The 27,233-nt window shown below is 45.8% G+C and overlaps 1 protein-coding gene across 9 annotated transcripts in view; it reads left to right on the forward strand.

Moving 5' to 3' along the window:
- Window positions 1–27,233, forward strand: part of Tnik (TRAF2 and NCK interacting kinase) — a 404,440-nt gene that overhangs the window by 297,952 nt on the left and 79,255 nt on the right. For all 9 annotated transcript variants that reach the window (XM_075951104.1, XM_075951107.1, XM_075951102.1 and 6 more), the window contains exons 10-12: window positions 3,614–3,789; window positions 7,746–7,812; window positions 11,133–11,337. In XM_075951104.1, the coding sequence (XP_075807219.1) occupies window positions 3,614–3,789; window positions 7,746–7,812; window positions 11,133–11,337 (448 nt within the window). The remainder of the gene's footprint in view (window positions 1–3,613; window positions 3,790–7,745; window positions 7,813–11,132; window positions 11,338–27,233) is intronic.

The raw sequence follows: 27,233 nt of genomic DNA on the forward strand, positions 1-27,233 counted from the left end.
CAAATTTGTCAATGTGGATGTACAGTGGCTATTGTAAGCAACTTCAGTGTGTGACTAGGGTGAGTCTGTCGAACCTCAGACTGTAAACACCAAACACTAGCATTCCCTTTCCATCCAAAATCATCCATCTCTCGTGCCCATCACCTCTTGGCATGCAGCATTTCATCCGCCTCTTGGCAAGACTGTATCACTAACCTTCCTGGGGGTTACCTTTTATTATTTAAGTTATTTTTAATTATTTAATTACATTATTATTATTCTAAGAGACAATGCTAAGTTACCAACAGTACTCTAAATTTACTTTGAACCCATTGAAACACCCAGTGAGCAGGTATTCAGCACCCATGAAGTACTGTGATTAAATGTGCAATTAAACATATTGATTCCTTGGTCACACTAACTTAGAAAATAAGTGACCCCTTCTTTGACGATGTGGGGAGTTTGCTTTGGTTTTGTTTTGTGGAGATAGGGTTCCTCTGTTAGTCCCAGTTGTCCTCAGCTCAGATGTATAACCCATGCAGCTTCATATATATACATATATATATATATATATATATATATATATATATATATATATATATATATATATATATATATATATAAATCTTTAAACTCCTGGTGATCCTCCTGCCTCAGCCTTTCAAGTTGCTGCGATTTGGGGAATGTGCCAACACACTGGACATGAGAATGTGTTTTAAGTGAGCAACATTATCTCTTCAAATGATGCCTTTATAGAACACAGTCCATTATCTCTGTCATTAAGATACCCAGCCGTTCTCTGCGAGGCCCTTTCCTCCAGCAGAGCTCTGGAAAGGGAACTCTCACAGCTGGCTCTGCTAAGGGAGCACCGCTAACACTGCTAACACACAGTTCTGGTTCTGCCTGCAGAACTGGAGGCTTTTCTGGCTTTTTTTTTTTTTTTGGTTGTTTTGTTTTCAGATGTCAGTCTCAGATAAAGGAATGCACAGTCTATTGAGGTCTGGATCTCATTTCTCAAATTGGATGTGATTGCTTTTATTTATCACCCTCTAATTAATAGCAGAGCACTTTACAATAAAAAAAAACAAGCACTTCTTCCTAGCTGCCAGTGAGAGAACTGTTTCATTCCTTGTGAATATTTAATAGCTCTGTCATAAGTCGCTTTTGTTTTCATCTTTTTGATGCGGATTTTCCTGCCCACAGCAGCCCTGTATGGAATTTGCCAGGTTTGCTACTGTTTTTTGAGCTTAGTGTTATAGTTCCCAGTTCATTCTTTAAATGAGTCTTTTTTCAGTATTTTTATTTGATTGATCTGAGAAAGAAAATCATACTTCTCTCTCTATGTATCTCTCTCTCTCTCTCTCTCTCTCTCTCTCTCTCTCTTTGTGTGTGTGTGTGTGTGTGTGTGCAGTATACATATATGGGCTAGAGCACATGCACATTTGCACACACATATTTGGAAGCCAAAAGACAGTGTCGGGTGACCGCCTCAATCCCTTTCATCTCACAGGTTGAGACTGTCTCTCACAGAACCTGGAACTTACTAACAGGTTAGACTATTAGCTCTGTCAGTTAGCTCTAAGGATCTGCCTGTCCTGTGCCCCATTCCCAACAGAGGGATTCTAGGTGCACACCGCCGTTCTAGCTGTGCACATGGATGCTAGCGGTGCACACCGCCGTTCTAGCTGTGCACATGGATGCTAGAGGTGCACACCGCCGTTCTAGCTGTGCACATGGATGCTAGCGGTGCACACCGCCGTTCTAGCTGTGCACATGGATGCTAGCGGTGCACACCGCCGTTCTAGCTGTGCACATGGATGCTAGAGGTGCACACCGCCGTTCTAGCTGTGCACATGGATGCTAGAGATGCACACCGCCGTTCTAGCTGTGCACATGGATACTAGAGGTGCACACCGCCGTTCTAGCTGTGCACATGGATGCTAGCGGCCCAAATGCAGGTCCTTGTGCTTGCACAGCAAGCACTTTATCCACCGAACCATCTCCCCAGTCCCCAGACCTCCCTTCAGGCTTCTCACAAGCACAGATTGGGATGCAGCCAGAACACACTGTTGTCAGGCCGATCCATGTGTATGTCCGTGCATTCATCCACTGCATGTGTAGTGCAGGTAGTTTGTTCACAGTGTGACAATGACTTGGGCACTTCCTGGCACCTCTGAAAACTTCCAGTAAAAGAGAATGGAGTTTGAGCTGGAGGTCACCAAAGCAGGTATATGGATGGTTCTGTTCTCACTATTTCTAGTTCATGACATAGCCAACCCGAATTCATCTGTGAGACAGGCCGCAGCTAAGGTTGCTACATTGCTTCCAGATGGATGCGAGATACTTTATAAATGTATACATAATTTAGAAATGTAAGAAGAAAATATATTATTTGAAAAACGTGGCATAAGGTAAGAAGCAGAGAATATCCTAAATGTGTTCTCTCTGAAATTATTTTCATTGCATATGTAATATATAGTAAGCATTCTCTGTGTGTATATGTGTGTGAGTGTGTGTGTGCATGCATGCATTCACGGTGTGCGTGCATGCGTGAGTGCGTGTGTGTGTATATGTGTGCATGTGTGTGTGCATGCGTGGATTCATGGTTCATGGTGTGTGTGTGCGTGTGTGTATGTGTGTGTGTAGGTAAGCACATGCCATAGTGCACGTGCAGAGGTCAGGGGACAACTTTCAGGAGTTGGTTCTCTCGTCCACATTGTTGATAAAGGTCTCTCCTGATGCTGGTGAGTCAAGGTCTGCTCCAGGACCCTCAGCCTCAGGAGACATCCTTTAAGTCTCCCCCACCTCCCTCTAGGGCTAGGATAGCAGCTGCTCAGTACCCACCAGGCTTTACCTGCTGAACCTTCTCCCAGCCCTTGCACTTGGATGCTGGAGGACGTGCTACACATGATATTCTGTGTGCGGAAGACACTTCTAGAGCCTGAACTAAATACATTTCTGGGAAATGTCCCTGTTGGGGAATTTGAGAAAGGGATTCTTCTGGGATCCTCAGTGCAGCCACAGGAGGGCGACGGAGAGCAAAAGGAAATGGCTTTCTGCTGAGTAGGCAAGCTGCTCAGGTATCAGGGGTCCCACTGAGCTCTGGAACACTCCGGGAATCTTCCAGCAGGAACACACATGCCCCACCCACAGTTCCTGGCTTTAGTCCACAAGTCCACAGTTACTTCAGCTGCCTTGGGGCCTTGCCGCCACCCTGATTACCTGTGTGGTATCTGCCTCCAGGCCTTCCCTGCTCCCAGACCTTCTTAACATAGAGTTTATCTAGGAGGAAGCCGGGCTTTCTAGGAGTCATAGATAAAGTGCTGCTTGCTTCCCACAGAGGTCATTTCCTCTTGATTCCTCCCAACCTTTTGTGTAAAGGACTGTTCCCTGTGTGACAATGTTCCCATGCATATAATAACTACCATATGTTACCTTATATGTATGCTGATTGTGATTTGACCTTTAAACTTTATTGTGCTAATATATTGAGGTTGGTTTGTGATTGGATGATCCCTGTACTCACAGTATGGCCATTTCTTTTTTTCCTTTTTAAGGCCACGTTTCAAAGGATGTATTTGCTTTTCTTTTATGTTGTCATTTTATCTGCGAGTTCATCTCTTTTGTTTGGCAGGTCAAAGAAATTCCAGTCATTTATTGAGAGCTGCTTGGTAAAGAATCACAGCCAGCGACCAGCCACAGAACAGCTGATGAAGCATCCATTCATTCGAGACCAACCTAATGAGAGGCAGGTCCGCATTCAGCTGAAGGACCATATCGACAGGACAAAGAAGAAGCGGGGAGAAAAAGGTTCGCTGAACATTTGTATTTCTGAGAAGGAAACAAAAGACAGTGTTATTCTTTTGGGTGAGGGATGGCCTGGTAGATCATAGCCTTGGGCATTGGTGGAATGAAATCACCATTGAAGGCAAATCTCCATGGAAAAAATTGGCCTGTGGCAACAGCCCCTCTTCTAGGCAGCAAACAAAGCCCTGCTAGTGACACTCCAAGCTCGTAAATGACAAGTGATTTATCTTAACTCAGATGAATATTCACGTTTCAAACAGTGACAGCTACACATGGCAGACAACCTACAGAATTCATCTAGCTGACATTTTTTTCTGTATTGACAGCCATCAGCATTTATGTCTCTGTGCTCCAAGATCTGTTTCTAATTCAGTCATGGAGAACTCACACAGAACTCCTCGCTGCGTCAGTCGGAGAGGCTCACTAGGTTGCCAGGCTAGCGGCAGGCATCAGATTTTGAGCCAAAGGTCCTGAGGTGCACTTCTTCATTTCGTAGATGCACAAATTCCTCTCCCATAATCTTCTCTGTGCCATGGAGAGCACAGGAGCCCAGATTTGAGACACTGGGACCATGCCAAAGTTGTTGGAATGGTCGCTTACAGCTGCGTGTTCTGGTGCAGGACTTGTGGCCAGCTGAGCATAAGGTAGGGAGGATGAGAAGCCCAAGCTAACAGGAGTTCTAGGGAGGCCAGAGGCCAGAGTAGGTGGGTGTGCTAGACCAGAGGCCACAGTAGGTGGGTGTGCTAGACCAGAGGCCAGAGTAGGTGGGTGTGCTAGACCAGAGGCCAGAGTAGGTGAGTGTGCTAGACCAGAGGCCAGAGTAGGTGAGTGTGCTAGACCAGAGGCCAGAGTAGGTAGATGTGCTAGACCAGAGGCCAAAGTAGGAGGGTGTGCTAGACCAGAGGCCAGAGTAGGTGGGTGTGCTAGACCAGAGGCCAGAGTAGGTGGGTGTGCTAGACCAGAGGCCAGAGTAGGTGGGTATGCTAGACCAGAGGCCAGAGTAGGTAGATGTGCTAGACCAGAGGCCAGAGTAGGTGGGTGTGCTAGACCAGAGGCCAGAGTAGGTGGGTGTGCTAGACCAGAGGCCAGAGTAGGTGGGTGTGCTAGACCAGAGGCCAGAGTAGGTAGATGTGCTAGACCAGAGGCCAGAGTAGGTGGGTGTGCTAGACCAGAGGCCAGAGTAGGTAGATGTGCTAGACCAGAGGCCAGAGTAGGTGGGTGTGCTAGACCAGAGGCCAGAGTAGGTGGGTGTGCTAGACCAGAGGCCAGAGTAGGTGGGTGTGCTAGACCAGAGGCCAGAGTAGGTGGGTGAACTTTTCCCAGTTCCTTCTTCTCCTCCCCCTCCCCTGTCCTTAATACAAGGCAGCAGACAGAAGGTAGCAGACAGCACAAGATGGAAGCCTCTCACTGTGTAAATGTTGTTTCTTTGTAATAACAAAGCAGCAACAAGTATGAAGAGAGGCATGGAGGTGGTAAACAGACTGGATTGGCTGGTAGCATCACAGAAGCCAGGGAGGTGGACAACTCTTCAGCAACTCTTCAAGAAAATGGCTCTTGCTTCATTAGCCAGTTTCAGGGACTCCGAAAGAGTTCAGTTTGCTGAGACAGAAGTGGGAGGTGGTGAGGCCTCCATCTCCAGTGTTGGTCAGTAGGCATAAGATGTTTATGAGGTCCCAAAGACCAGCCCAGTTGTAGCTGTAGACCTGAAAAGAAAGCTGTAGGTTGGTTTTGGAAAGATCTAGATCTCTGACTTTTCAACAACTCCTTGTCGTTTTAGTCTTGGAACGTGCCATTAAGTGAAATGTTCAAAACCGCACTTGAGAGCATTATGTCAAATATACAGCCATTAAGTGCCTATTCTTTAAGAGGGAGTTCATATGTACATACTGAGTAGGCTAAATAGTCTGACGGCTTTAAAGTTCAGATTCTGGGTTCAGATTCCAACTCTGACTCTGTTATGTGAAATTCACCCCATGTTGACAGAGGTTTCTGTCCCCTCTGGTCCCTAAAGAAACACACAGAGGTCTACATTAATTATAAACTGGTTGGCCTATCAGCTCAGGCTTCTTATTAACTAATTCTTACATCTTAAATTAGCCCATTAGTGTCTATGTTGGCCATGTGGCTTGGTACCTTTTATCAGTGAGGCATTCTCATCTGGCTTCCCCTGTGATGACTACAGGCTGAGTTTACCTCTTCCCAGAATTCTCCTGTTCTTGTCACCCCACCTTTACTTCCTGCCTGGTTACCCTGCCTATACTTCCTGCCTGGCTACTGGCCAGTCAGCGTTTTATTAAAACAATACAAGACCATTGTTCCACAGCAACCCCAGTTTTCTCATTCCTTAAAAAAAGGACTGGGCGCTGGGCAGTGGTGGCGCACGCCTTTAATCCCAGCACTTGGGAGGCAGAGGCAGGTGGATCTCTGTGAGTTCGAGACCAGCCTGGTCTACAAGAGCTAGTTCCAGGACAGGCTCCAAAACCACAGAGAAAACCTGTCTCGAAAAAACAAAGAAACAAACAATAAAAAGGACTGGGCAACCACAATGACATAATAACTTCCTGCCTAGCATCATTGCAAAGACTGAAGAAGATAATGTATATAAAATGCTTACTACTGTATCTAGTACATAGTTAAACTTTGGCACTCACTCTTAGTCTACTTGCTGCTCACCTTCTGTGTGAGACTTGCTTGACATTTATACAGTACACACAAGCTCATCCCATTTCCCTTTCCTTCATCCTCTGATATCTGCATAGAATTTTAGCCAATCTGATTTTCTTCTAAATACTGCCTCCTAATGGAAATATAGCAAAATTGCAGTTTCAGTCCTGTTGAATATCTTCAGGCTAGGCAATAATAACCCACAAAGAAGTGACAGTCCTGTGGCTTCTTGTTTTGCTTCAACGCTTCTCCAAGGGCTTCTCACACCTATAGAGAAATACCGAGCACAGCACCGGGAGTCACTGTATCCCGGTGGCCTTGATTTCACGATCTGCTTTCCCACATCCAGACACCTGCCTTCTCAGGACTCACTCTTCCTTGGGCCTACAATGCTAGGTGGGGACAGCCTCAGTGGGGGCACATCATTCACAATGTCATTTTCCTGTCCTGCCAGCTCAGTACCTCCTCAGTGCTCACTACTCCCATCCTCCATTCTGAGCAAGGGGAGACAGCTGCTCCCCAATCTCACTTCCCATTGCCTCGTGTGTGCTTCTGCATGGGATGGAATGTGTTAGGGGAGACTTTGGTTTTCACATTGAACCATTTCAAGATTTTCTAAATATACATCCCAGATGGACCTTTTATTAATATGAAGATGTTGTAAGTTTGCAATCTGACTACCTCCCTTATTTTAGAGGACTGTTATCGTAAGTAAATGAGAGAACAAATCTGAAACATTTAACTCTAATTGCTCACATGTGAGATGCCCACCAGAACATTCGTTTCCTGTTTTTATAGCCATGGAAATGACGATCTTGCATTCCTGCTTGAGTCTTTCTCATTGTATACTGATAATGTTTAAAGCAAATATTCAATCCTATTATTATACATTAAGTTGCTTATTATGTTACTAAATTAAATGAATGTTCCTAGTGAACCAATCACATTTACCTATTCTTTAAAAATAAAAAACAGGAGTGGGATTAAATTTAGGATTCCCTGCACTTCCCACGTTCTAAGCTTTTAGTATAGATTAGTGCTGAGATCATGTGTTGCTACCAAGTAGAACACATTACACACGCGCTTTTGTGTGTGTGTTCTCCTGTGCTAGCTCATGCCTCGCGTGTCACAGACAGGTGAGTCATGTATTTCAGCTCCACCATCTCATGGGATTGGGGCTACAGATGCCGTCCATCGACACAGTGCTGCGGCTCATGGACGCTGATGAAGCAGGGGTGGTTTGTTCTGAGCGCCAGCACCAGCTTCTACACTAACCCTCTGTGCTCTCTCTCCAGATGAGACTGAGTATGAATACAGCGGAAGTGAGGAGGAAGAGGAAGAGAACGACTCCGGGGAACCCAGGTATGAGGAAGGTTAGGCCTTCCAACAGCCAGACTGGAGCGGGCTCACTCAGACCGCACTCTCCTTTGGATTTATTGCTCTGTCTCAAAGAACACACCAGAAGTTAATGTATCACCCATACACATACTCATTGATGTGTGAAATTTTCCCTAGGCAGACTCTTACAAACACTGCAGAAATCGGCATATTTTTTATCTTATCCACCAAGAGGAATGGCCTGTATTCTTGACCTTGTTCCCTCGTACATGTAGATATGGAATAGGAAGGAAGCAATTACTTGGCTAGCACATTGCTGAGAGTGTTCAAAATTGTGACTTTGGAGAGAGCTAAGTGACATTTCCAGATTAGAGTCGTTCAGCTTCTGGCATCCCTCTTGGAAGCCTTTCAGGTGGCCACGGCTACTGACGTGTGTCCTGGTATTTCACACGAACCATGGCTGGAGGAGGTGATTCTAGAAGATCAAACTGTCCTCCAGAGGTGAACCCTGGTGGAAACATCCCCACCATTCCTGTTGTCCCCTGGATCCCAGCGCTCTTTAATGTCGCTGTCTCCACATTTGGAGGCTTGCTTGGTTTTGAGCCCCACTTCCTTCCATCTGTATTTATGGGTAACTGAGGCTGGTGTGCTCATGGCGCTGGGGGTGCCCTGTGGTGAAAGTGTTCCAAGGGCAGCAGCTCTGTGCATCCCATGGACCATGCACTGGCAATTGTGGAGAAAAATGAACAAGCAGAAAGGTCGTTGGGAATGACGGGTCCATGCCCTCTGAGGTATCTAGCCCTCGGATTGCAGCATAAGGACCAGGTGCTTCCTCACTCACAGAGTGTTCTGTTCTGCCGAGGGACCACGCTGCAGAAATAAACTAGAGACAACGTTTTTCCTCTTCTTCCTTCCTTCCTTCGTTCTTTCTTTCCTTTCTTCCTGCCTGCCTCCCTCTTTCCTTCCCTCCTTCCCTCCTTCCCTCCCTCCCTCCCTCTCTCTCTCCCTCCCTCTCTCTCTCCCTCCCTCTCTCTCTCCATCCTTCCCTCCCTTCCTCCCTGTGTGCATGTTGATGTGTGCGGGGAGCATATGTGGCTACATGTGGAGACGATCCTAGCTTGCTGTATCGTTGCTGTGATAAAACACTGACCGAAAGCAACTTGGGGAGGAAAGGGTTTATTCTGGAATGCAGATTGTAGTTCATCATGGAGAGACGTCAAAGCAGGGACTGAAGCAGAGACCATGGAGAAATGTTGGTTACTGGCTTGTTCCCCGTGGCTTGCTCAGTCTGCTTTCTTACACAACCCAGGATCACCTGCCCACACTGGGCCCTAATCCCCCAAGGCATGCCTAGTGGTCAGTCTGATAATGACAATTCTTCAGCTAAGGTTCCCTCCTCCCAGGTGACTCTAACTTGTATCAGGTTGACAAAAATTAGCCAGCATAGACTTTAAAGGACAACCTCAGCTATCATTCATCAAGCATTATCTTGTTTTTTTATATATGTGAAATATATATATATGTATATATATAAATAATTTTTTCATATGTTATATTCTTTTCCATATATATACACACATATATACATATATGAAATGACTTATTTCATGTTATATTCTGATAGTTTCCCTCACCCACCTCCTTCCAGATCCTCCCCATCCACCCAACTCCATGCTCTTTCTTTCTCTTTCTCTCTTTAGAAAACGGGCAAACAAGATAATGGCCAAAAAAACATATCAAAAAGAAAAGAGCTCAAGAAACACAAAAACAAAGCAAAGCAAAAAAACCATAAAAGCACAAAATCAAAACATAATATACAAGCTAAAGGCCAGGAAGGCGAAAATGCCTAAACAAAGCAAAATGAGGCAACAAGTCTAACACAGTCCCATGGAGCTCAGTTTTGTGTTTTGAACAAGGGCTCCCGTGGCCTGGCTCACTGGCTAGGCCAGGCCAACTGCCCAGTGAGCTCCTGGGATCCTGTGGTCTCCCCTTCCAGCACTGAGATTGCGAGCAATTGCCACCACACCCAGCTGTTTAATGAGGTCCCCACACTTGCATGGAAATGCTTTACTGACTGACATGTTTTTCCAGCTTCTTGTCTTTTGATGTCAGCAATTCTCCACCCGTGGGTCGCGACCCCTTTGATGGTCACATATCAAATATCCCACACATCAAATATGTACACTCCAATTCATACCATTAGCAAAATTACAGTTATGAAGCATTTCTTTGCTGACTGGGAGTCAGCGCCACATGAGGAGCGAGCTGTATTAGGGTTGCAGCACTGGGAAGGCGAGAACTCCAGTCCTAACTCAACTTGAACCTGACAAGCTGGGTTCTTGTTAAGCCACCCTGAGAGGTTGGGACTGAGCTCACAAGGCCGTTAGTTTTTCTCTCTCATCTGCCACAGGATTTCTCAAGGATAAAGACCAAAGGAGAATACTTTTCTTCCATCAGAACATGTTAGCTGGGGGCTGGAGAGATGGCTCAGAGGTTAAGAGCACTGGCTGCTCTTCCAGAGGTCCTGAGTTCAATTCCCAGCAACCACATAATGGCTGACAACCATCTGTAATGAGATCTGGTGCCCTCTTCTGGCATGGAGGTGTACATGCAGGAGGCACATTGTATATGTAATGAATAAATCTAAAAAAAAAAAAAAGAACATGTTAGCTGCCCCCACTTGAGATGCATAAAGACAATGGCCATCAAACAGTGCCATGCAGAATGAAGCCTTCTTTAGCACCAAGGGCCCTACTCCCTGCTGTCAGAGAAGCCACACTCGGTCTCCAGTCCAGATGGCTGTGTCAGGCTGATGCTGTTCTTTGAATATTAGAGAGATCCAAGCTTCCCAGGACTTTCTATGTGTCGGGGGTCACTTGGTGAGCCACCAGCTATAATTATAACATGTTGTTATATCATGGGGAAGATTATGCACCAAGTCCCATTTTTTTGAACGAGTCTAATTAGTCATCTTGAAATCCTAAAACGTAGAGAAAGCTGATGGTTTTCACATTTTAGACGTGAGAAGGTAGCTCAGGGGTGTCACCAGGTGATGCACAGAGTTAGCAACTGAGTCATTAATATAACGGCAGTCTTCTGGTATTAGTTCAGCATCAGCTGAGATTAGTGGGGCATCCTTGTCTGCATGTGGCATTGGGTCCCCAACCACATCAGCTTTGCTCACAGCATTTGGCTTATGTGTACAAGCACCAGTGTTTGGAAGTTGCTTTAGAGTTTTACACAGACACTAAGTTGTAGAGGGGTTCCCAGGAGACTCCCCCAGGACCCACAGTTGCGATGGCTCTCATCACACGAGGCCTTCCCATGTTCTTTCCTGTCCACAGCTCCATTCTGAACCTGCCAGGGGAGTCAACACTGCGGCGAGACTTCCTGAGACTGCAATTGGCCAACAAGGAGCGCTCAGAGGCCCTGCGGCGGCAACAGCTGGAGCAGCAGCAGCGTGAGAATGAAGAACACAAGCGGCAGCTGCTGGCTGAGCGCCAGAAGCGCATCGAGGAGCAGAAGGAGCAGAGGCGGAGGCTGGAGGAGGTGAGTACCACCAGGGCCACCACTGCCGCCTCGGGCTTGGCACCACCTGGCCGGTGCACATGCTTTTTGACCACATCTTACAAAAAACACTTCCTTCATTCTCAGAATGGAGCTGTGATTTCTACCCCTCCATCTGTCTACGCCTCTTAGTCTTTTCTTGACCATCTATCTTATTAAGACACCATCCCTCTCCTTGCTGGAATGTTCTACTGCTTATCTCTATTGACAGGGGCTCTTACCAACTTCAGACATCCTATATACAAGTCAGTCTCTCCATTGGAATGGACATGGGCTTCTTTTCTCCCCTGGCCTTCTCTAGTGCCTAAAATAGCATGTAACATATATTAGACACCTCGGGAATGTTTGTGGAATGAGTAAATTAGCATGCAAATTACTGAGCTAAGGATGAAGGCAAACGAAACTAACTAAACTAACTAACAACTACACCACGGTTGGTGGGCAGGTAAGAAAACACCAAGTAGTTAAAAGCAGATCCTTTTAAAAGTGTCTTAATTCTCTTATGGCACCGGGAGCCATGTTCATCATGCATCCTTCCTGCATCAGGCAGGCAAGAACTGCTTTCAGCAGCCGTTGTTAGTGTTGTCTGCACAGGAAGCCTCTCTCTGGCCATGGCCTCTTGGAGGTTACATGCCACACAAGGGTCTCACCCGTAGTCATTGGGGAAATTGGAAGGCAAATGAGAGGGTCCCTAACTGTGTGGGAGGAGGGTGGTAATGTTAGGGGTCTCCCTATTCCAGTCTGCTCCCTGCTCATGGGCTCCCTTGTTTTGCTTTTGAAAATGGCTCGCTAGAGAGTTGAGAGGGCCGGGGCTGCCTGATTGGATCACATTTAACAATTCATCACGGTTCAGGTTCCCTCATTTACATCTAGGAGGACTTCAGGGCTTCAGGGTTACTCTCCAGTAAATCCTGGCAACCCTGTCAAGCCTCGGACATTGTTTTCAGACCTTCAACAACAGTAACCCTCTACATGTACGGTGATTTGTTGACTGAGTGACTTCCTGCAAGCTCCCCGGCAGGAAAGTGCTTGCGTGTGGAATCCTGCACATCATTTTCTCTCGTGAATTCCTGCTTGTTTTTCCATTTTCCTTCCCCTGTCCATGCTATGAGATGTCTGAGATTTCCACCTTTATTTATCAAGTCACTGAGTGATGGTCTCAGCGATTGGGAAGCACCGCACACACAACATTTGACAGGAGACAATGAGGACTGAATGTGAGCAAAATCCGCGAGATATGTATATAAAATGCTGTAACAAAAGCCATTATTCTGTGTGCGTGCTTTTAAGTGTGTAAAATTAAACAGAAAAGAGATGGAAAACAGAAAGGCCAGTGAGCAAGGAGGGGCAGTAGAGAGCAAGGCTGCACGCTGGTCCCTCAGATCTCTGTGTCCAGGGTGTGCCCTGAGACAGGTGTGAGGACAGTTGGTAGCTGCAGGGCAAGGTTGCACGCTGGTCTCTCAGATCTCTGTGTCCAGGGTGTGCCCTGAGACAGGTGTGAGGACAGTTGGTAGCTGCAGGGCAAGGCTGCACGCTGGTCTCTCAGATCTCTGTGTCCGGGGTGTGCCTGAGACAGGTATGAACTGGAACCTGAGCTATAATCCTCAGAAGTGGACTTTGAGACCACTGTCACCAGGGCACAATATGCTCTCCAATCTGCATGTAAGTTTTAGACACTCCAGTAAAAGATCCCCACCCCAGGAGACATATAAAGTCTCTGCTTTCTTCTGTTCAGAGTGTGGTGGCTGGAGGCCCTGTGGTGGGGTGTAGCCAAGTGTACCTGTAAGGTGTAGAAGTGACCTCTGGTTACTCCCGGGGTGCAGACCCAGAGTCTTAGATTCTGGTAGCTGGGCTGAGCTCTCACTGCCTGCAAGCTGCCCAGGCAGCTCCTACACTGGCCTCCAGCCAAGGGTCACAGTTTCCTTTAATCTCTCAGACCTTTGGAATACCGTAGACTCTGATCCTTAGACTTAAGACCTCCTCCTTCTGGTGGATCAAGCCCTCTGCTGAACTGCTTCCCGAATATCATCTGTCCTTTGTCCTGCTTTTCTTGGTGAAGCATGTCCCAGGTTCCCGCTTCCCGGGGGTATCACAGTCTTTACTACTTGGGCTCCATCTGGTTACTGGTTAGTTCTTGGTTGCAGATCAAAGGTGCTGGCCATGTATGTAGCCCTAGAAAATTCACACTATCAGGCTCATAAGCATTTAAAATTTGCAAGATTCTGACCTTGTGGAGAGCAGATGTGGCCTCGTGCATTTTAAAAATGTTTGTGTGTGTATGTATGTGTTAACATACATGTTAACATCCTGTGGATGTTTACATGGGAGTACACATGTTCATGTGTGCACGTCCTTGTGTGTATATGTATTACAGGTCAGGACAGAGCCTCAAGTGGTACTCGCCAGGCTTGGCCCATCATTTTTTCTGGTGATGGGTTTTCTCACTGGTCTGAAACTTGCTGAGTAGGCTGGGCTGACCGGCCAGGAAGCCCCAGGGACCTTCCTGCCTCCACCCGCCCAGTGCTGGCTTTAAAAATATGTACCAGGACGCCCAGCGATTTTATGTGGGTTCTGGGGATTGAACTCAGGTCCTCTTTTTTGTAGAGCAAGCACTTTACTCACTGAGCTTGCTCTCCAAACCCAGTTGGTTTGACACCTGAGTTCTCTAGGCTGTCAGACTCAGGTGCTTAGTCAGTATATGTAAGCAGAGACTGCTCATTCATTTCCCCGGCCACCAGGAACCAAATAATCACACAGAAACTATATTAATTATAGCACTGTTTGGCCTATTAGCTCAGGCTTCTTATTAACTAACTCTTATATCTTAAATGAACCCAGGTCTATTAATTTATATTTTACCACGAGGCTCGTGGTTTGTTACCTCTTGCTTCTTGAGCTGCCTCATGGCATCTGCCTCCTTTGGCAACTACATGGTGTCTCTCTGTCTCTGCCTTCTTTCTCCCTGTATCTTTGTTTGGACGTCCCACCTAGCTATATTCTGCCCTGCCATATGCCAAAGCAGCTTCTTTATTAGCCAGTGGTAATAAACCATATTCACAGCATACAGAGGGGAATCCCATATCAAGTATAAAGTCTTCCCTGATGGTAGCTCAAGATGAAATCATGTTTCAAGTTCAGGGACTTAGCTACAGTGTCTATGTTTCAAGTTCAGGGACTTAGCTACAGTGTCTATGTTTCAAGTTCAGGGACTTAGCTACAGTGTCTATGTTTCAAGTTGCTGTTACTTATATCAGCTGTCCTGTATCTCTATGGTATTTTGCTCTCCCAGCTGATACTCTCTGAACCATGGCAAAGCGGCTGTACTCAGGAGGCGTCCAGCTTTGAGCTAGGTTCTCCTTCACACACCAGGCCAGAGCTACTGAAAGGCCTCCTTTGTGTCCTTCGGCGGCAGTTACGGGAGCCTCTTCCATGGGTGTGAATAAGGCACTGTGCCCAGAGGGACCCACCCTGAGGTCCACGGCCCGAAGGAAAGAGATCTGGCAGCATGAGGACGTGAACCCTCTGCTGTGTGGTAGGCAGTTTGAACTGGGCTTCTCGGAAGATTCGGGAGCACGTGGATTTGGTCTGTTACACTGGCTTTATCTCTGTCCTTTTGGACCTTTATCTCGCCATAGATATATCCAACCAGCAACCCACAGACAGGTACATGAGGCCACATGCAGCCCAGAATTGCTATGAACATGGCCCAAGCAACTTACTTAAAACACTACCAATTTTTGTGTGATTTTTTTTTTCTGGCTCTGTTGTGGTGTTGTCAAGAATAACCTCTGTAGATGTCAATGTCGTCTCCTAATGTTAAATGTTATAGTTTAATAGAAGAAAGCCAATTGTGACCTAATGGGTGACTATAAGTATTGAACCTGAATAAGGACAATCCTTGCCACCAAACAGTCCCCTCCTGTGTCCCTGTCCTTATCTGCCATCCCAACCTGTGGCTAACAATTGTGACTCTGGTGACCAGCGCAGGACCTCGGGTTGCATGAAGACATAGAAACTGTGGAAGTCTGCAGTTCTGTTTGAGAACTATAATTGGGAATTATATTCCCAATTCCGGAATAAAGGTCTCCCGGCTGCCTACTTGGTAGGTATCACAGGAATGGTGGGCTGGAGCTCTCATACTTGGTGACCTCAGATGTCATTTCCCACCAGGAGTCCCTAAGGGATGCTTTGTATAGGCCTTTTGCTTTGGACGTGTGCCTGCATGGATACGGCTAGGATCTAATCAGTACTGGTAATTCTCAGAAGGACTTTGATTATAGCTGAATGTAGTCATAGATTACTTAGAAAAAGCGCATGACCTGTGGCTGATTAAATAGTGGTGAGCAGTCCAGTTTTGACCGGTTGTTGCAGTAAAATGTGTAAATTAGTTCCAGGAGCTTGCTGAAACTCAGCCAAGGTGAGTCAGTTCCTCACTGGTAACAAAGCTGTAGAGGGATCCTCTCCTAGTTTTCTCTGACTCAGTAAGAATTTTATTGCTCAGCTGGAACAATCCCTACCCACGGCACTCTGCACCAGAGTCGAATGGCCTTTGGAGGGGCTGAGACCCTGCTTGGATAATAGACTAATGAGTTTAGATCAGGTCCCTGGGGCTGATTGATCTTGCATAAGAATTTTTGATGCATTTCAACTTGCTAGGAGTATTTTATAATTCCTTTCAATGGGAATATTGTTAAGTCACAGACTGGATCAAGCTAACCCTAGGAACTGTTGCTGTTAGCCCGTCCTCTACCCTGCATCGTGTGAGTGACCAAGCTTGCTGTCCCCATTGAAGTCATCCTGAAGACAAACCAGGGAAATGGAGACTTAGATATGGCCATCAGGGGGACTGATCTCCTCAAAGACACGTCCTGTCTGCACGGAGATTCACCTGATGCTTGGGTTTGGGAAAATTTCATATTTCGGTGTTCCCTCATTCTCTGCCAGCCTGTGCTCTTGTCTGCTCTTAGTGTTCACTTTTCTATCAGGATCAGAGCCCAGGTTCACAGAAGCTGTGTGGCTGGAACCCACATCTAGAGGAGACACTGAGACAAGCAGCTGTTCTTAGAATCTAGTTTCTCCAAAATGCAACAGAACAGCCCTCTCCCCAGTGTAGAGAAGGGAAGCTACATTCCTCTTTAAGTCTCTGAATGCTGGACCTTCCTGCCTGCTCAGTAGGAAAACTCCTTGCTTGGAAGCCTAATTACCCAAGTTAGAACCCACAGGGTAAACGGAAAGAACCAGCTCCCACAATGACCTGTGACCCTCACCCATGCACCACAGCACGGTGACATACACACACTCACACACTCACTATGTAGACGTCACTCCCCTTCAGACAATGAAGTAGAAGGCTATTGAGAAGGATGTAGTATTTCAATCAGCAGCATCAACTAAAGGAACTGAATGTGTTGGCCCTCCCCTCCAATCTCAGTACTTGGGAGTCAGAGGCAGGAGGATTGCTGTGAGTTCAAGGTCAGCCTACAATGAGTGACTCAGTGACTCTGAGTACATTCTTTAGCTTTCCCTTGCCTCAGTTTCCACGCTTCTAACACTCAGGGCAGCGATCACATCTTGTGCAGCTATTAACCAAGCAGTTCCCAGAAACCTCGAGCATATTGTCAACGCTCCAAGTTCTGGGGGCAGTAACTGTTGCTGCTCTGAATAAAGCCAGAGGAATTTTCCAGCATTTGTACTTCTTCCTGCACACAGTGAAACCTTGGGTGTACAGAAATAAACGTGCCAGAAGGCAAGCACCTTCCCATGCCTTAGAACGCACGCTTGTTACACGCCCACTCAGAATGTGGTGGGAAGGAAAAACAGTCTGGTAGGCGGGGATGAGAGTAAACTACACCACTTTGTAGGCCAGGAGACCAGGTGTAATCCAACTCTGTGGTCTTGGGAAGTTTACTTAACCTTGCAGAACCTCGGCTTCCTTACGTGTATGTTCAGCAAAATCATATTGACTTTGGAGGCTTACTGTGGGAATTGTGAGACAAACATAGGCACAAGCCTTAGTCCTATGCCTGATGCAAGAAATAGGTAAAGATTTGTGTACAAATGTTTTGTGTATTCTAGAACAATGAGAGACCAAGTCACCAAGGATTATTTATTTTATTTTTATAGAGAGTATTTATATTTATTCTATCTTCACTAATGTGCCTTCCCTGATGATCACCCCTTTGTGGTGACCTGTCTCTTTGTATCATTTGACCTTCTGCTTGCTGTCAGCTTGTCAGTAGGAGCTGGCCTGGGCAGCACTGGGCAGTGTACCTAGGGAGCACCTTGCTTAGTAGGGCCGCCTGCCACTTCGGGAAGTCTGCTTTTGTCAGTGGAACCCATAGGACTTTCTGAAGCTCTGTCCTTTGAAAGATAGTCTCACCTAAATTTCTTTCTGTCATTGTCTTGGTTTTGTATTTGTCGTTCGGATAAAACACCTGACTAAAAGCATCTTGGGGGGAAATAGAGGCTTGTCTTCAGCTGCAGCCTTTCATTGAGGTGAAAAAAAAGAAAAGCAGAAACTCGAAGCAGTTGGCCCAATTAAATCTGTAATCAAGAGCAGAAAGAGATAAACACAGGCATGCTGCCTACTGACTAGGTTGCTTATACTAACTACGCTTCTTCACCTCTAAAGTCCAGGCCCATCTGTACAGAGAATGGTGCTGCCCAGAGAGGGTGGTCTTCCCACATCAGCCAACAGACAAGACAGTCCTCCAGAAACATGTTAATCTCATCTAGGCAGTCCCTCTGCTGAGGCCCCCTCTCAGGTGGTCTCTAAGTTGCGGCAAGTTGACATTTAAAAGTAACCACCACAATCGTTAAGTACAATCCTTTCGTCACTACCATCAAGTGGTTATTTGAAGGCTTGTCCAAGATCTAAGCAAGTGCCACAAGAAAGAGATCTTGTCAGGTCTGAGCAATAAGCTTCGGCCATTAGAGACACAGAACCTTAGTGCTTATTTTGAAGATGGACGTGGTCAGCTTTGCTGCCCGTCTCCACCCTGCCATTTTCTGCCTTAGTCATCTTGAGCAAACCCTGATTATTTTTCTTCATCAGCTTATAATTTATAAAATTGGATAATCATCATTTGTGACATTGAGTTAACTCATAAGAAGCATTTATAACAGTATCTGGTGATCGCAGGACATGGTGGCATGTGCCATAACAGTATCTGGTGATCGCAGGACATGGTGGCATGTGCCATAACAGTATCTGGTGATCGCAGGACATGGTGGCATGTGCCATAACAGTATCTGGTGATCCCGGGGCATGGTGGCATGTGCCATAACAGTATCTGGTGGTCTCTGGGCAAGGTGGCATATGCCTGTAATTCAGCACTTAGCAGAAAGAAGCAGAATTATCAAGGGTAATATAGTATACATAGTTGAGGCCAGTCTGGGCTAAACAAGTCTGTGTCTCAAAAGACAAGCAAGGAAGGGGAGGGTGCCCCACTACTCAGTGAGTCCCCAGAGAACTCGATTTTGAAGCAGAAGGTCTGACTTTGTGTGCAGTTCCTCTGAGTCCTGTGGGGGGAAGATTTTAAACCCTATGCTGAGGTTAGAGATGCTTATGACATGTGACCTTTCTTTTCACAAACCCCTTCCTGTGCTTTCTAAGAAAGCAGAGAACTGCCTAGTATCTGGTACCTACAGCATCTCATGTTACAAAACAAGATTAGAGTTGGACAGGTGATACCCCTTGGTGTATCTAGAGTGCCTTTGTTACACACATTCAGATTTAGTAACCAAAGTCTGCCTGAACAGACATCAAGGGTCACAGACCTAACCTCCATCATCCCCGGTCTTCTCGCAGCCTCTTTTGTTATGGCTAGTCCATGTGTCTTGGATTTCACAGTTTCCTTAGTTACGCCTTGCCTTGGATAGATGTACAACAGAAAGGTTTCATTGGCACATTTGTTCACATGCCACTGAAATGAAAATGTTTTCATTTCTACTGGTTTTCTTCAGTGAGCAGCCTGAGTAGACACCACCTGGACAATGAGCTCAGCCAACTCTTCTTTAAAAGCAAGACTCGCTCTGACAGTGTTCCTCAGATGGACTCGCCCGCTGCCTCCTCCCTCGCAAACCCGTGGCTGGGGCAGCACATTCCTATGTTTTAACAGCTCCTAAGATTGGAAAATGTATCTTGTTATTGATTCAGCCCTTGTGATATTGCTACATCTAAATACATTCTGCCAAATACCTAAAATGCCTTCAACATCTCCTTTCTACAGGGGATCTAATTTAGCACCTTGGGTGTCAGCACAGACAGCCTGGAATGGCCCTCTCTGTGAATGCAGCATCCACAAACTCATTCACAATGCACTTGTTTCCATAGCAATCGGTCCCAGGGTCTCTCACTAGGGCTTTGGAATGTCAGGGCGGGAATGGAAGGGTTTTCTCTGCACTTGACAGTTATGCTTAACTCCAGAGCCTTTTTTTAGGGGTGACCACTACACCATTCTGGTTCCTCTGGGGAAGACCTAATATCTGTTCCTGGGGAAACCGAGGTCTGGGAGATAACAAGGAGCTCATGAATAATCACATTGACTACCATTCATAGCAGAGACAGGATTAGATTTCTTCATTAAGCTTGCTCAAGGCAAAAAATCAGCCTAGAACATTCTTTTCCCCCTTTGTTCATAAAAGAGCAGCCTGCAAGTGTATACTCGGGGAGCTTAGCCATGGGCTGACTGCTGATCAAAAAGCACCCTTCAGCAGAGACGAGGTTTTCTTCTGGCCATGGATTGGATCAAATGTAGAAAAGAAGGGATGAGTTCTTTCTAGCCTGTCCAGTCTTTTCCCCGTGCTCTCTGGTCACTGTTTCTCTGAAAAGGGGGAAAAGGTTAGGGTCAAGACAGGAAAGAGAAAGCTGGCAGAAGCACAAGATATCTTTTACTTGGTGTGCATGCACGGGTCACGACTAGGCAGAGTGTATAGTATACCCTGGCTGTCCACTTACCAAGGTCCAGACTCGGGTAAGATGCTGGTCTGGGTGCTGTGGTGGCCTTATCTGTGCAATGGAGTTTTGGGTGTATCCGCCTCAAAAGGAGGGGAGATTTTATGAGTTAATAGGTGTAAGAGCCTTAGAAATGTATGTGATACCATAAGAGGTACAAAGATCACAGCACTTTGATCCTATTATTTGGCATTGTTATTCATTTCATTCCTTTTATTATGCTGTTGCATTATAACATCAGAGGTGCAAAAAAGAAAGAAAGAAAGAAGGCAGGAAGGAAGAAAGAAAGAAAGAAAGAAAGCAGGAAGGAAGGAAGAAAGGAAGAAAGAAAGAAAGAAAAAAGAAAGAAAGAAATGATGCTTGGCACTCCACCTGTAATGGCAAGGCACAGTGCCCTCATTTTAATGATCTTTCCCAAACTGCAGCTTGCGCCAATGCTGTGCAGACACAGAATCTCCAGATATGTGTCAATGCCTTCGTCACAAGTACAACTCCTGGGAAGCTTGAGGTGAACAGTTCCAGTTAAAGTAAGGAGCATATGTGGTGTGTGGCCAGCACAATGGACCACGGTGGCCCTTTCGTTGGAAGCACCTTTGATCACAGAGCCCCTGAGCGGAGGGGATGGTTTGAGACACTTCCTGCGGAGAAGGATGCCATCCCACAGCAGCTGCTTCCCAGTCCTCCAGAGGACAATCAGATCTGTCACAGTCTCAATGGGTCCCCTCTCACCACTTTCAGGAGGTCACTCTGGAACTTTCCAAGGGCAGTCTCTTTCTTTCCGAATCTTTGTTTTTACTTTGTAACACAGCACATCCTTGCTCAGACGTGTGGGGCTACTGCATTAAAAGTTTAGGTGATGATATCTAACTCAACATATAACACTAGCTAATCCATTACATGTTTATAGAGAACATATTTCTGGCCCAGTTTTTTTTTTATTTTTTTTTATTGATTTTATTGAGCTATACATTTTTTCTGCTCCCCTCCCTCCCTCCTCCACTTTTACCTTCTCCCATGGTCCCCATACTCCCAATTTACTCAGGCGTTCTTGTCTTTTTCTACTTCCCATGTAGATTAGAGCCATGTATGTCTCTCTTAGGGTCCTCATGGTTGTCTAGGTTCTCTAGGATTATGAATCATAGGCTCTTTTTCTTTGCTTTATGTCTAAAGCACACTTATGAGTGAGTGAATACATGTGATAATTGTCTTTCTGTGTCTCAATGTGATGTTTTCTAGCTCCCTCCATTTTCCTGCAAAATTCAAGATGTCATTATTTTTTCTACTGTGTAGTACTCCATTGTGTAAATGTACCACATTTTCCTTATCCATTCTTCGATCGAGAGGCATTTAGGTTGTTTCCAGGTTTTGGCTATGACAAACAAAGCTGCTATGAACATAGTTGAGCACACGTCCTTGTGGCACGATTGAGCATCCTTTGGATATATGTACCCAAAAGTGGTATTTCTGGGTCTTGAGAAAGGTTGTTTCCTAATTTTCTGAGAAATTGCCACACTGACATCCAAAGGGGCTGTACCAGCTTGCATTCCCACCAGCAATGCAGAAATGTTCCCTTTACCCTGCATCCTCTCCAGCATAAGTTGTCATAAGTGTTTTTGGTCTTGGCCATTCTTACAGGTGTCAGATGGTATGCCAGAGTTGTTTTGATTTGCATTTCTCTGATGGCTTAGGATGTTGAATATTTTCTTAAGTGTCTTTCAAACATTTTAGGGTCCTCTGTTGAGAGTTCTCTGTTTAGGTCTGTACTCCATTTTTTTTCTTTTCTTTTTCTAGATTATTTTTTCTTTTGATGACCAATTTCTTGAGTTCTTTGTATATTTTGAAGATCAAACCTCTGTCTGATTTGGGGTTAGTGAAGGTCTCTTCGCATTCTTTAGGCTGTTGTTTCGTCTTGTTGACCATGTCCTTTGCTTTTCAGAAGCTTCTCAGTTTTAGGAGGTCCCATTTATTAATTGTTTCTCTCAGTGTCTGTGCTGCTGGGGTTCTATTTAGGAAGTGTTTTCCTATGCGAATGTGTTCAAGTGTACTTCCCACTTTCTCTTCTGTGAGGTTCGGTGTGGTTGGCTTTTTGTTGAGGTCTTTGATCCCTCTGGACTTGAGTTTTGTGCGTGGTCATAGATATGGCTGACCCAATATTCCTTCTCCAAGCTTTATCTCTCCTCTCTACCCCACTACATTAACGTTACAATTAGGAAACATTCTCAAATGTGGATGTTTCCCTGGGCTCATATAATGGGGGAGATCTGGCATGTTAAAAAGAAGTACATAAAATCAAGGCTTGCTTGTTGCCTAATATTTGTTATCTTTCTCTATAACTTTTCTTCATTTTAAAAAGAGAACCCAATGTCGCTTATAGTGGTTGACATAGAAAATATAACACATAAGAAAATAAACTAAAGAGGAACATAAGCTTGAAGAGAAAGGAGAGTTGGAAGCAAAACCCTGGCTGGTTCATCGAGTACTTACATCACAATACTCAGTGAGCACAGCTGGAGGATGTGGCCATCAGTGGGGCTCTGAGCATCCTAGCACCTAAGAATCGCAACAAAGATCCTGCTACTCACGAGAGAGGAGAAGATGTGTTCTGTAATGGACACACCCAGGAATGACTATGTATACCCACACCTGTGGGAAGTCTGTTTGAGGGTGGCGGTGACAGCCTCTGGAAGGAATACAAAGACTGGCAGCTTTAATACTTCTTCACTGAAATTGACTAACCAGCTTCCTTGAAAAAGACATCCACCTAAAGGTGTCCTCAATGAACAGGCAGGTGGAGGGTCAGAAAACAGTATCCACCTAGGAACGTCCTAAATGGACCAGCACATGGACTAGAACATCCCGTGATGGCTGACCTTCCTTGTCAGCTTGACTGGGTTTCACATCACCTCCAGACATGTCCAAGGATGTCTCCAGACAGGTTTAGCTAAGGGTGGTGACGTCATCTGCTGAACTGAGTGTCCAGACTAGATTAATAAGAAGGAAGGAGAAGACAAGCTGAGCATTGCTTTCGTCTTCACTTCCTGACTCAGTGGGACCAGCTGGCTCAACGTTTTAATTCCATGCCTCCCTCACCATGATGAACGGACCTCCACCGTGAGCCCTTCCTTCCTCAAGTCACTTCTATCAGGTATTTTGTGTCTCAGGCAAAAAGTAACAATTCTGTGGTGCATAGCCACAGAAAACAAAATATGCCGTTAGGGCCACGCCTACACCAAAACAATACGGCAATGGTTGTATTAACCTGGAGGCCATGCAAGGCAGTTGCTAACATTCACTCCTCGACCAGAAAAAAAGAACATTAAAACTCTCTTAAGAGAACCAACTGAATTTCTAATTTTAAGAAATTCAACTTTTGACAATGCCTCCAAGAAGGTATAAATGATAACTCCTAGGCCCCTCCTCAGCGACATTTCCGCCAGGAGCTGTTGTCTGGTTGGCTGAAGACATTCTCTCTGATGGCGGGACATGATAATCATCATACACAAATCAAACAACCTGAGGGTCCTGCTTCAGCCCTCACTCTCCCTTCTTCCCAGCGCAGGCTGGTAGCCCTGATTTATTTTCATACTTTGCTCCAACATTGACAATAGTTGTACCAGGACCAGTTGTGGTGCTGGGGCTGTTTGGTTTTTAAAGCATTCTCCATACACTGTGTATTGGCATACACTGTGGTGACCTTCTGGCCTGGAAGGGCCGTCCAGAGGCAGGTCTGCTTCAGTCTGCGGAAGGCTTTCTTTCCCTCTGCCCTGGTTTTTGCTTTTCCTTTGGCTTTGGCAAACACCCAGACTAAAAAGCAACTTCGGAAAGAAAGGGTTCACTCAGCTGAAAATTTCACCTCGCCATCCATTATCACGTGAAGTCAAGGCAGGAGCCCAAGCAGCTAGCCACATCATTTCTACAGTCAACAGCAGGGAGAAACAAAGGCATGCTGCTTGCTTGCCTTCAGCTAGCTTTCCTCCCTCTGCACAGCCCAAGCCATGAAATGGTGCTGCCCCTGGTGGACTGGGTCCTCCTCCACCACTGTCAAGACCATTCCCTACAGACATGCTCACAGGCCAGCCTGAGCCAGGCAATTCCTAATTAAAACTCTTGTCCTAGGGGATGCTGGGTTGTGTCAAGAAGACTGTTAGAATCAGCTAGCACATTCCCCTTAGGCCGTTCCTCTGCCCTTTGGTCATCAGTACAGCAAATATGGGTAATGCCACAATGTGAGAAGCAGCCAAGGCAGAAGCTGGAGGGCTGGAAGATGGCTGGGCAGGTAAAGGGGTTCTGTGATATTGCAAAGAGCCATGGTCCAATCCCTAGGATCCATACTGGGTGGCTAGCAGCAGCCTGTAACCCCAGTTCCAGGGGGATCCAACACCCTCGTCTGACCTCTTAGGGCACTGCATGTGTGTGGTACATATAAACTCATTCAGGCTCATATATGTACATGAATAAAAATTAAGTAAATAAACCTCTTTTAAACGATAAGACCTGAAATAAAATCACACAATAGCTTTCAATCTAGATCACAAAATTAATCAAACAAACACAAAAAGTAATATGAAGTGTGATGTAATACATGTCAGTAGTACTGATAAGAAGAAAATACCAAAATGCTTCAGGAGGATAATGTGTTAGTGTCTTCTTTTCCCCCAAAGGATTTTACTCTGTTGAGTTCCAAAGACCTTTTCTTTGAGACTGAGTCTCATTATACAGCCCTGACCCTGACCTTAAACTTAAGGCATTCCGTCAGCCTCAACCTTTCAACTACTAGCTAGGATTACAGCACACAACACCAGGTCTAGTGTCTAGTACAACATGTCTTTACATGTTAGGGCCCATGTAAGAGGTTGAAGTGGAGCAGGAACTGAGCATTGGCCTTGTCTTCTAAGAGCTGCTTGTAGACAGAGCCCCCAAAGGCTTTGTAAGGGTCTCCTTGAAGCCAGAAGTTTTCTCTGGCATGTTTTGGTGTGTCCTCTCCAACAGCCCTATACCCAAAATAGAGAGACTGTAAAAGATCTTTCTAGGAATGGCATCAACCTTGAGACACCTAGTCGGAAATTGGCAGGGTGCCTTCAGAAGGCAGGGGAGGTAATTTATTTTTCTAACTTCACAGCAGGAACCGAAGCCCTGGCAGGTGCCTCTGTGTGTGACCAGTGGCTGCTCTGAGTGAGATCATTATTAATTATTAGCCACTTTTGAGTGTCTTTCTCAGAAGCTGCAGAATACTTAGGAAGCCCTACCTTCTTCGGTTGCAGTCAATACTGTGTGTACCGTTGCGTGGGAACCCGAGTGGCACGTAATTACAAAACAGTATTGATTCCTGGCAGACAGACCGAAAACGGACAAATCTTCTACATAAAATTCAGCTAAATCTTCCAAAGACTTGGTTATTTTTTTTTCCTCAAGAAAGAAACCAATACGAGTAACAAACTTGAAATGTTAGCTGAATGAGGGCTATTTGCTGCCAGAAGACTGATCCGTGCACCTCGTTATCTTATTATCTGGGCTGGTGTAATTCACATCAGTCGAGTGTTGGAAATACCTCTGCTCTGGGGCTGCCATCGAAATTATTCACTCAGTTCCTAGGACGAAGTTTACCTCTTGTGTTCCTCTGAATTATTTTTTCTGTGAAGTGAATAATTGCTTGTCTGGAAACAACACACCCCCGTTTTTCTTTCTCCTCTTTGTTACACTGTATGGGATGCTCCATAGCCCAGAGCTGTCTCCCCTCTCACGTTCAAGACCCCCTCTGTTTCAATTCCTAAGTCATTTAAGAGTGAACAAAAAGCTGGAACCTTTCTTCCTTTGTGCAACTCCTCCTTCCTTGATAGTAAGGATGCACGGTGGTACCCAGCCTGCCTTTGTCACATCATTGATAGTAAGGATGCACGGTGGTACCCAGCCTGCCTTTGTCACATCATTGGTGCTCTGTTGACTCACGCCTAGACCTGCAGGAAGGCCTCACCCTGCTTTGTTAGTGTCTAATAGTTGTTGGGGACCTTTGCAGAGTGCAAGCCCTGCTGCATCATTTGGCTACACAAAGGCCTCCGGGGGGCTCCTCATCACATACAGTCCAAGATGGACATGGGTTTTCAAGTTAGGAAATGACAGATACTGAGTCTCCCAGGGCAGCTTCTGTCCTAAGATTCTGAGGCCACTGATACACAGTATACCCTGATATGCTGGAAAATCGTAGCTAAAACTACTGCAGCAAGGCTTTCCCCCAGGTTTCTTGGCACTTTGAGGGCCTTTGGTAGACAGCTATGGAGGAATGGCTTTCCCCCAGGTTTCTTGGCGTTTTGAGGGCCTGCGGCAGACAGCTATGGAGGAATGACTTTCCCCTGGTTTTGCAGAACTGACTTGTCAATTGAATGAGGGCTGTTCCCTCTGGAACATCTCATCCTTCCTTGTCATGCGATGAAGTGCTGTGGGAACATTGCAGGGAGTTAGTGGTACCTGGTCTGTTTCCTTAGAACTTCCTAATTGAGGAACAAGAAACCCAAGCTAGTAGTGAGTCTGACACAAAGGCCCGCAGCTGATCCTGATGCTACCAGGAGTACTGGAGAGCACATTGTTTTACATGTGATGCTGTTCCTCCTGCTAAATGCCAGTCATGCGGCTCCGTTATTAGGACAGTCACCAAAGCCATTCCCACGCCCCTACAGTTTCTAGTGTTGTGGAGGTGGGGAATGACATCATCCCTACCTCAGAAGCACCAGCCCCTGAGCTTAGCTCTCAGCTCTCCCAAATCCTCCCCTTTTCTGAAAGTAGAATGAGTCATGTTCATTTGGGGGTTGTCTCCCACAGTTTCTGTCTCTCCATCTACAAAATAGTTGAGCATGGGTACTGGAGCATATGACTGGCGTTGAAGTCAAGTTCTGCTACTTCCTGGGACAAACCTTCAACAGTAACATGA

The sequence above is a fragment of the Microtus pennsylvanicus genome, chromosome 16 (assembly GCF_037038515.1).
Source record: "Microtus pennsylvanicus isolate mMicPen1 chromosome 16, mMicPen1.hap1, whole genome shotgun sequence".
NCBI lineage: Eukaryota > Metazoa > Chordata > Mammalia > Rodentia > Cricetidae > Microtus > Microtus pennsylvanicus.